The sequence below is a fragment of the Cibotium barometz genome, chromosome 61, assembly GCF_041138505.1.
Source record: "Cibotium barometz isolate CiBa-2024 chromosome 61, ASM4113850v1, whole genome shotgun sequence".
Taxonomy (NCBI): Eukaryota; Viridiplantae; Streptophyta; class Polypodiopsida; order Cyatheales; family Cibotiaceae; genus Cibotium; species Cibotium barometz.
The window spans coordinates 33,820,586-33,830,399 of NC_141106.1; the positions used below are offsets into that span (position 1 = coordinate 33,820,586).

At 39.3% G+C, this 9,814-nt stretch overlaps 1 protein-coding gene across 3 annotated transcripts; it reads left to right on the plus strand.

Annotated features, from left to right (window-relative positions):
• The first annotated feature begins 3,923 nt into the window (after positions 1-3,923).
• On the plus strand, positions 3,924-7,973 carry LOC147604815 (heavy metal-associated isoprenylated plant protein 7-like). Of its 3 annotated transcripts, none has more exons than XM_086794599.1 (7): positions 3,924-4,067; positions 4,175-4,226; positions 4,404-4,478; positions 5,611-5,716; positions 5,841-6,064; positions 6,215-6,302; positions 7,496-7,973. In XM_086794599.1, exons 3-7 carry the CDS (start codon positions 4,461-4,463, stop codon positions 7,855-7,857), a joined length of 798 nt encoding a protein of 265 aa, XP_086650725.1. In that variant the 5' UTR covers positions 3,924-4,067; positions 4,175-4,226; positions 4,404-4,460; the 3' UTR covers positions 7,858-7,973. The 3 variants fall into 3 exon arrangements, with proteins under 3 accessions (XP_086650725.1, XP_086650726.1, XP_086650727.1); XM_086794600.1 differs by having other exon boundaries at positions 4,175-4,219; XM_086794601.1 differs by lacking the exon at positions 3,924-4,067 and having other exon boundaries at positions 4,088-4,226.
• Positions 7,974-9,814: the final 1,841 nt, after the last annotated feature.

Genomic DNA, 9,814 nt, shown 5'->3' on the forward strand with positions numbered 1-9,814 from the left:
GTTTTTAACTTAATCTTCACCTATGAGAATCTAACCCTTTAATTTGATCCTATTTCTTGAAGGGGACTTACCTTTTCTCGAATTTTTAAACATTGCATTCAAAGATGTAGATGCCTAATGTTAGTGATTTTGTGCATTGTTTGTAAAATTGCCCATGTTGAAACCCCTTATTTTCAACTTGTGTGCTATGCTTACATACTTTGAGGCCCTTCATAATAAAGTCAATTGAGCTTTGGTACATTAGAATCATTGATTACTATATAATTTAAAGTAAATTGAGCTTTGGTACATTAGAATCATTGATAATAAGTCACTTTGACCAAGGTTATGCAAGATCTCTTTTTTCAGAATCTTAGACAATCTTTGTCCTTTAATATTATTTTATTTTTTTGATGTACCCAAATTCAAGCATAGGACACAAGCGTGAAAGGTGTTTCATTAAATGTTATTGAAAGGCATGATGCCTTGGATTAAGTACGTTGTGTTTTCAAGAAGTTGCTAGCAAAATAAGGCATTAAGTTTTTCAACGTATATGCCATTCAAAAATTAAACATGCTCTTAAAATTAAGGTTTGATGTTATATAAAAGTTTTGTGTTCTTATGAATGACTCCTTCTAAAGATTATTGATTTCTTGTAATGATTTTAAAGAAGATTACTGATTACTTGTAATGATTTTACTTTATTTTATTAATGCAACAACATTTTTATGATTCATAAGAATAGAAGTAAAGAATGACTCCATTTATAGAAGATATACATGTGGTAAAAGTCATTTGTTGCACTATAGTGAATGACACATATTATATTTTTAATTTTGTTGTCTTCACATTGGATTCTATATCTTCTTGAACAAAACCACTTTATTATTGTTTACTACTTGGTTGTTATTGTTTATCATTAAAAACCTTCACAAGTATGCAGACTTTTGATTTTAATTACTTTCCAGGATATGCTATTACCTTTTTCTTGATAGTTTATTGATCACACATAGTCATTATTTGTGATGAAACCATGAGTTCAACTCCATTTTTTTAATGCAAAGTGGTAAGTTATGTGACGTCTCCATTATTTTTACACTACTATCCATCAATATAAATCCATATAGTCTATGCATGACAAAAACCATGGGAAGTCAACATGGCTTCCAATTGTTGTGTGCCACATTTGCCTTTAGGTAATTATGAGGTTCACGAATGTTTGTACGCCCTACCCCATGCCCACATGTAGTGGCACCCCTCAAGTATGAAGGGCGATCCCACAACCACATGTAGTGGCACCTTACCCCAACCCTCAAGTTTGAAAGGCAATCCCAAATTTTCATTTGGAGGCCTCTTAAAAGCTTCATTTCTATGTGAAAAATTTGGAAGAGCATGTTTCTTTTGAGGCTAATTTTTTATATATCCTTCTCTTGTTGGATAAACATCCCTTAGAAGGGTACAACAACCTCTCCACCCACCAATTGCTTAAAGGATAAACATCCCTTTGAAGGGTACAACCACCTTCCCACCCACCAATTGATAACTCGACCCTTATGTGTATATGTGTGTCTCTATGGGTTGATGCACTCCACTATCATTTTTCATATGGTTTGTCATACAAATGAGGGGCATGTCATTATGTTTCTCTTTGTGATTTAGTGACATAATCAAGTCTTTGTGTGTATAGGTGGCATTGAGTAATATAGGCTCCATGGGTGGATGAGAAAGAGCCATTCATTTTGTGTGTGTGTGTGTGTGTAAAGGCACACGTGGCCCATGGTATTTGCTATCTTTATCTCTATGTTTTCCTCTTTGTGTTGCTTTAACTGCATCTTCCTAGTCGTGGTACTTGTGGTGTACATATTAGTATCCTACACATATTTAAACGTCGTTGCATCATGTATATGACTAATCATAGAATCAAACACACTAATAGAGAGCCAATACATAATCATAGAATCAAACACACTAATAGAGAGCCAATACATAACCCTCTAAGGGTAAACTTCAAGAAAAGCTACAAGCACAATTGTGAGTAGTGTAAGGAAGGCCATTGGGTGGAACATAGGGATATTACTATTGGGCATGGTTTGTTAGGTGGAGGGGTAGGAGTAGGGGCGAGGGGCTACAAGCAAGCAGATCAGGGTTAGGGTTAGTCTGTCTAGGCTTAGATTAGGGTTAGTGTTAGTCTATCTAGGCTCAAATTAGGAATATGACGACTTAGATAGAAGGTTGGTAAGGGTTAGGATTAGTTCGATGATCAAGAGTAGTAGGTTTAGTGTTAAGGCTAGCCAAATTAGAATTAGGACTAAGATTAAGATTAAAATTAGGTTAGATATGGAGTTAATACATTGGGTTTGGGTTAGCTAGTTTACCATCAATTTGTGACACATTATGGAGCGGGTGATTTTCAAGCCAAGAATAGGTGTGGGGTGGGGATGGAGGCTAGAAAGAAGTCTCAGATTATTGAGCATACATGCTAAAATAGAACCAAAAGACCCGAAAGCAGGGTCTTAAACATACTACTATTTAGGTAATAAAGTATTGTTATTTGGTACTTTTTAGTATTCCCTAAAGTCTTCAAGTTTTTTTTGTAAATTATGTTTTGTTAGATATTGAGTGCTTTGTGTTGACTGATATTACTAAAAGCAAGTTGCTTAACCATGCTTTAGCTATACTAGTAACCTATATTTCTAGCATCAAAATTGGGAGGAATCATGATGAAAAAAATATTATTCCCAATAAGTATTGTCCTTGGTCCATTTTTCTTTCAATAATCTACACATAGGGTGGCGAGGCGTGGCCCAATTGGTTTTTGCTTTGGAGTCCAAGCCAAAGGTGTTGGGTTGGAATCCAGAGCCCAGTTGGTTTCTGCTTGGCTCGAATCGAGCTGGTTACAAGAGGACCTGCTGGGTGTGTAAGTTAATCCCACTTTTTTAAAATCTATACATAAGAGTGGTTTTATGACTAAGCCTCTAAGATCGCTAATTTCAAGGCCACTTTAAACAGCTATGTATACAATCTCATATGTGAAAAATATACTAAAGTGTTTTTTTTTCTAGCAATAGAACGTAGCTATCAGAAATGACCATGTAACAACTATTTATTATTCTCTCTCTCAAGGTATAAATAATACATGTTAAAGGGAATATGTACTAAAGCTTCATTAGTACCATGGTAACTTTATGTTTGACTGAACGTGTCCAAGAAAAGGGATCTTGCTTCAAAAATTGACCATACAACAACTCAAACCATAGTCTTTTTTTTTGGGGGGGGGGAAGAATATTCATCTTTTTAAAGGATAGATATTGTACATCTGACTTTGAAATGAGATGTTGGGAAAGTGCATAAGTTTCAAAGTAACTTCATGGGGACTCCACAACGTTAGGAGAAGGGGGCAGGTGAGGATTTGTGGGGGTTGGGGGGGGGTGTGGGGGCGCTCTAAAAAAAGCTTGGCAGAATTTTAAATCAAGTGATAGCTTTACTTCTCCAACTTAGGTGCTGTTTCCATGCAACATAAGATTTTCAACCGATTGCAATTTCCGGAGAGCTTTTAAACACAATAAGAAAGAATTCTATGAGCTTCTTTGTGGTTGTGAGGTGAACATATAGGCTTCTCGAGCTATTCAGGGCTCAAAAATTAGCAAGTTGGACACGAGCATGGAAATGGGCCCTTATGCGAGGAAATTTATAGAAATTAGTGGGCTAACTCATGCTTCGCACGACTCTTAAAACCTCCAAATTCAAATTCTACTGCGACCTCCTCAAACCTCCTCCTCCTCTTCCAGAACCTCCGAGTTCTTGCGAGGTGGAAGCTTTGTTAAAAGTAAGGTAGGTAGGAAAATGTAGGAAATTAATTACTCCAAATATATATACATATATATATATATGTATATATATATATATATACATATATGTATCCTAAAAAATTTCTGAAATTAATTAATTAGTTGGTGTGTGAAACAAAGAAAATACTAAGCACAGTAGTAAGTACTACAACACCGCCCTCACCACCACCACAGCAGTGAGTAGTACAAGCCCGCCCTCGCCCTCTGTCTGCCCTTCTGGATCGCACCCACAAAAAAGAGGTTGCTCCCCCCGCCCTCTACCCTTCTGGATCCCTTGCTTTGTTTCGAAGTTGTTTAGATCTCAGGTTTTAATATTGCTTTGTGGGTTCCCTGTCCATCCCTCGCAGGCTTCGCTCCGAGTATAATCAGCTCTGCAAACTCCAACATCTAAGGTGCTCGGTGAGCTCATTTTTGGGTCCATCAAGCACCATTGTCCTGGCATAAGGCGTGCATTGATGTCTCAGTGTGCATGCCTGTGTATATAATGCTCATGACTCATGTTTGTTGATCATGAACTGTTGAGAGTGGTGGGTGTATTGTGGTCTCTGATCAGCTGTTGATTTTGATCCAATTCAGAGCATGGTGTGCATGTGAAGCAATGGCATAGAGGTCACTACTCAGGGCAGCAGCAAGATGGGCCAGGGACAAGCGGTGAGTTGCCTTCTGTTTTTTGTGTATTATGTGTTTCTTCTGCTTATGGGCTGATGATGTTGGTTCATATTTTCATATCTCGCTTCAAATTTTGAAGAAGATCACCAATTGCCATGTATCAAAATAACACTAATTAAATGCAAATTTTGGAGGAGATCACCAATGGCCTTGTATCAGAGTAACACTAATTAAATGCTTATTTGTGTTTGTTTGCTGTTAAATAAGTGCAAATTCTCTCAATCTGTAAGGTTGGCCATGTATCAGAGTAACACTAATTAAATGCTTATTTTGTGTTTGTTTATTGTTAAATAAGTGCAATTATGCTCTCAATCTGTAAGGTTGGATGTATTTAAATCTTATGAAGGTGTTTAACACTAAATTCTCCATCTTTTGTAATAACAATGTCTTGCCTTCCTCTGCAATAATAACAAGGCTAAGGAACAAAAAATGGATTACTGAGGGAGGTAAGAAACATTGCCTTGCCTTTTGTTAAGATTTTGATCACTTATTAATGCCTAGTGGTTCTCACATTTGTCTTTTTTAGGTTTGTTAAGAGAGTATCTGTACAGTACTGCCATCAGAGAAGGGTCTACCTTCTCCTTGCATGTTCACCTTGCAGGATTTAGCTTCAAGACCCTGCACTTCCAAGCCATGGATCTTTCATTTAACCCTCTGTTTGGGAGCATGCTGCCTCTTCCATGGTTGAGGTTTACTGCGAAAGAGGTCAAGCGGAGAAGTGCCTCATGGACATCTCTCTCTCTCTCTCTCTCTCTCTCTCTTTCTTCTGTTTGCTAGAGGAAGAGCTGCATTGTCAATTTCCTTTCTAGTTCAATTGTTTCATAGCTCTTTGACCTATTGAGCCCTTTGATTGACCACTATGATATGATGCTTGAGATAGGTGCTAATTATTGAATTTCCCCCTACCTATATAATCTTCACATGTGTAATCAGATCTTTTCCTGTTCTACTTGTAATCTTCACATGTGTAATCAGATCATTTCAGACCATTTCCTGTTCTAATCACATGTTTTGAAATAGGTGCTACTTATTCAATTTCCCCCTACTCATAATCTTCACATGTGTGATCAGCCCATTTCCTGTTCTAATCACTAACTGTAAGGTAATTTCTCAGGAGGAAAAGAAAGCAAAAAAGGATGATGACAAGGTGATTTTGAGAGTTGACATGGACTGCGAGGCATGCAAGAAAAAAGTGAGGAAGGTGTTGAAGAACTTTCCAGGTAAAGTAAATCATTATACGAGATTGAGCAAATAACGAACTCTTGTGGGTGGATTATTACAGTTGATCTATGTACTTTGATTTTAGCAACGAGGCAAATGATTGAATCAATGTTGTTGGTATAGGTGTTGAGAATATAGACCTTGATGTGAACGAGCAGAAGGTAACTGTGAAGGGCAAGGTGGATGCAAGGAAGGTGTATGAGGCGGTGAAGAAGAAGTGTGGGAAGAGGACTATGCTGGTGTACCCCGAGCTCTCAAAGGAGGACGAGGATAGGAAAAAGGAGGACTCGATTATCGACTCCATCTCCAAGATAGTCGATTCGATTACAGACTTATTAAACCCCAAAGTGTGTAACAAGCTTCTTCTACCTTCACCTCCCTCCATAATCCTGCATGGCATTAGTTTTTTATATATAGCAGCTTCGAGTAAACATAGCCCTAAATGTATGCTTTTGTGATTTTGCAATAATTATTATGGTTCTTTTAAAATTCAACAGCCCCCTGATACCGTTGTGGAGCTCAAAGTTAAAATGCACTGTGGAGGTTGTGCCAGGCAGATCAAGAAGAGCTTATTGAGAATGGATGGTAAGCACATCTACTTTGATCTTAGACATCTACAATTTTGTGATATTAAGCTGTGCTTTCCAGATCCAACCTCTAAAGGCGGTTTTCATAAAGGCAACCTACCATTGTTATCATCAAGTGATATAATTCAGAGCTTGTAACTGTAAAGGCTCTGCCCACAGAACTGGGCCTGGGTGGTATAATTCAGAACATGTTATTGTAAGGGATTAAGGGATTATTCCCAGAGTGCAGTTAACTGTGCCATCTGAGCATTCAAGTGCTCTACTTTTTCATTATAGTTTCTGAATGCTAAGGTGCAAATTGTGAGTAGACCTCAAATGGTGAAGTTGAGGACATCGTAGGTGTTCTTTGACCTAGGCCACTGATGCAAGAGCTCTCCCTTTCCATGTGTTCTCCCAAGTGAGCTGCAGCTTTCCTCTCCACGTGCCTAGTCCATGCACTGATGGAAACCCAGCTAGATGATGATAGTGGAGCACGGGAACATGGCCCAAAAGTTTGGTGTGAAGTTCAGCAATTGCACCATTCCCATCAGTGTGTGGGAATAGGCCCTCATGAGCTTGTGACATGGGGAGAATATGATAAAAAGACGTGTCCATTTCAAGTGATGATGTGTTGGGAGCATGAGTATTCAAATCCTACAGGTGCATGGTTATATCCGGCCTTCCTAGGGCTTTTTCTGATGGGGCCCTGTCACGTGGTGTGCGTTATCCTGTGAAATCTCTCTCTCTCTCTCTCTCTCTCTCTCTCTCTCTCTCTCTCTCTGACTGGGCTTAGGCCTAAGACCCCCCCTGTAGTCACCATTTTTCACTGCCCATAGGCACTTTTTTATGCGCCCGTAAGTGATGCCCCCGAGGAAGCACCATGTGGGGTTTTGAACCCAGGTACTAGACAAGCACCTCTACCTCTTGAGCTATAACCCCATTGGCCATGTGAAATCTGTCTCGACCACCTGGGCCCTGGTTTTTGTTCAGGGTGGAAGCTTGTGAATCTGGTCTTTCTAGTAGTAGCTGTAAAACTTCTTATGTATCGGCATTCTTAAATGAAACTACAGCTCAACTTGGTTAGCAATTTTGTTCAGGCTGGAAGCATGTGAATCTGGCCTTACTAGTAGTTAACTGTAGTACTTGTATGTAATGGCATTCTTAAATGAAAATACAGACTCTGGTTTTACAATTCTATGTGTGTTCTGCCAGGGGTTATGGAGGTGAATGAAGATTTGGCAAGTGATAAAGTGGTGGTGAAAGGGAGGGGTTTAAATGCAGAGGCAGTGTGCGAGAGGGTAAGGAGGTCTGGCAAGCACTGTGAAGTCATACCGGCACCAGCACCGGCACCCCCCAAAAAGGAAGAAAAGAAAGAGGAGAAGAAAATAGAGAAGAAAGACGAGAAGAAAGAAGAAGAGAAGAAGCCTGTAGAGGATGGTGGTGGTGGTGGTGGTGGTGAAAGCAAGGTAGAGGTGAAGAAATACGTGTACCCTCCGTATCACAGCGTCCCGGAATATGCATACCCTCCTCAGCTCTTCAGTGATGAGAATCCAAATGCTTGCTCTGTCATGTAAGAGAAGCTATCTAACCCCATTCAGGGTTTGTCCTCACTCAGCACTGCCCTTGTTGCAGTGTCAGAAAGAAACTTTTTTTCTAACCAATGAAAAAAAAGGATGACCTTGAAGCTCAACCGGTTTTTATTGAGAAATTGCATTAGCTTAATCTGTTTTATAACTAAAATTTCAAAATTTTGAATCTTTAAATTCAAGGCTAGCCAAAATTACAACCGGTTTTTCTCGATTCAAGCCGTGAAAATTACACTGAAGGATGGTTTTTTTTTTCCTGACACTGCCCTTGGTGGTTAGGACAGGGAATCTTCCTCATCCATGTCCCAGTCCATCTGCAATTGTAAGAAAAATGTGTAACCCTATTATATATATATATATATATTTTCACCCACCAGTCAATATAAGGAGAGACATTGGTTTTTGTTTCAAAATTCTGTTTTCAAACTAAAATTCTCAAAAAATATTGGCCCTTAATTTCAAGCGAAAAATTTCAACCGATTTTTCCAAAAATCGAGCCGTGAAAAATACATTTAGAGGACTTCCCGGAGGAAAATAAATAAACAGTAGAGGACGCTTTCTTTTTTTTCCCTCTCTCAAAAACTGGAAATAAAAAATAAAATAAAATATTTTGGCTACATACATCTCTACAAAAGAGAGGTTTGTTTTTTTCTTTAACTTTTAAACAAATTAAATACTTTTAAATTTTACGGTCTCGAAAAACTGGCGCAGCAATGACCTGGCATGTCAGGCTGACGTGTCCAGCGGCTGTTTGGTACTGTCCACGTGGAAAGTGCGCCGAATGCGGCGTTAAGTGCGGTGGGTTCTACGTCATAGTTGGAATCTTACACGTCACGCGAGGGGCGCCGAGTTCGTACTGCCCAGTGCCAATCTCGTACGTCCACGTGGGGGTCTCTTTTGGTCCCGCGGCTCAATTAATAAAGCCGCTTTTACCCCTTCCTGCAAATATACATGGGCCCCATGGGCGTGACGCATACGCGTTAGGGTGTCCCTTTCACCACCGTGCCGTGGCATGTGCTGCTTCTTCACTGCCCACCGCCCGTTATCAAATTCAGTCATCAATTTTGGGCGCCCCCATACATGTGTGGACAACCTATTTGGGCCAACGCAAACATTAATCAATGGGGCCCTAATGTTTTAATTAATCAACGGAGGCAGTGAAAAAAAAGGGCTGGCCATTAGTTTACAGGTGCTAATTAATTAATGTGGCCCTAAGGATTTAATTAATGAATGAAGGCAGTGAAAAAAAAGGGATTGGCCATTTGTTGCCCGTTCTCTCTCTCTCTCTCTCTTTCTCGTTTGCATTGTTACGTTGCCTGTTCTCGCACGGGGGCTTTTTTGCCCCGGCTGTGAATCGTGAGGCTAAGCCCTTTTTATACCCTTCATTAAGGCGGTTATAGGAAGTTTCTGGACGTCGCCTTTTTTTTTCCTATCTGCCACACGTCAAAACCAGGAAAAAAATTCCAAGGTTTTTAGCTTACACCTATACTAAGGTTAAAGTCCCCCCTCACCCTCTCAGTAATTAATTAATAGCAAAGAAATATTTTGGTCCCATATTGATATGTATATTCAGACAAAATTATTTGACATGCATTAATTAAATGCCACTTACATACAACCTCAGAAGATGAGTTTTCCCCACCCCTCCCTCTCCTCGCTCTCTCTCCCCCTCCCTCTACTCGCTGAGTGAGCCCTTTGAGGCTTTTTATAGAGAATTGTGAACCTTAAATAGAAATCACATGGGTGAATGCATGCAAATAGAAACGATATGGGGGTCATCATTTTATTGCCTTAAATAGATAGGATTGTAAATAGAAAACATATGGGTGAATGTATGCAAATAGAAACCATATGGGGAGTCATCATTTTATTGCCTTAAATAGAGAGGGTATGAGGGTCATCATTTCATTGACTTTTTCAAGAATTAATCATTACATACTGAAAT

Coding starts and splice junctions, on each gene's coding strand:
- LOC147604815 (XM_086794599.1), top strand. Junction 5,717..5,840: donor GGTGTTGAAGAACTTTCCAG/GTAAAGTAAATC, acceptor TTGTTGGTATAG/GTGTTGAGAATATAGACCTT. Junction 6,065..6,214: donor CAGACTTATTAAACCCCAAA/GTGTGTAACAAG, acceptor AAAATTCAACAG/CCCCCTGATACCGTTGTGGA.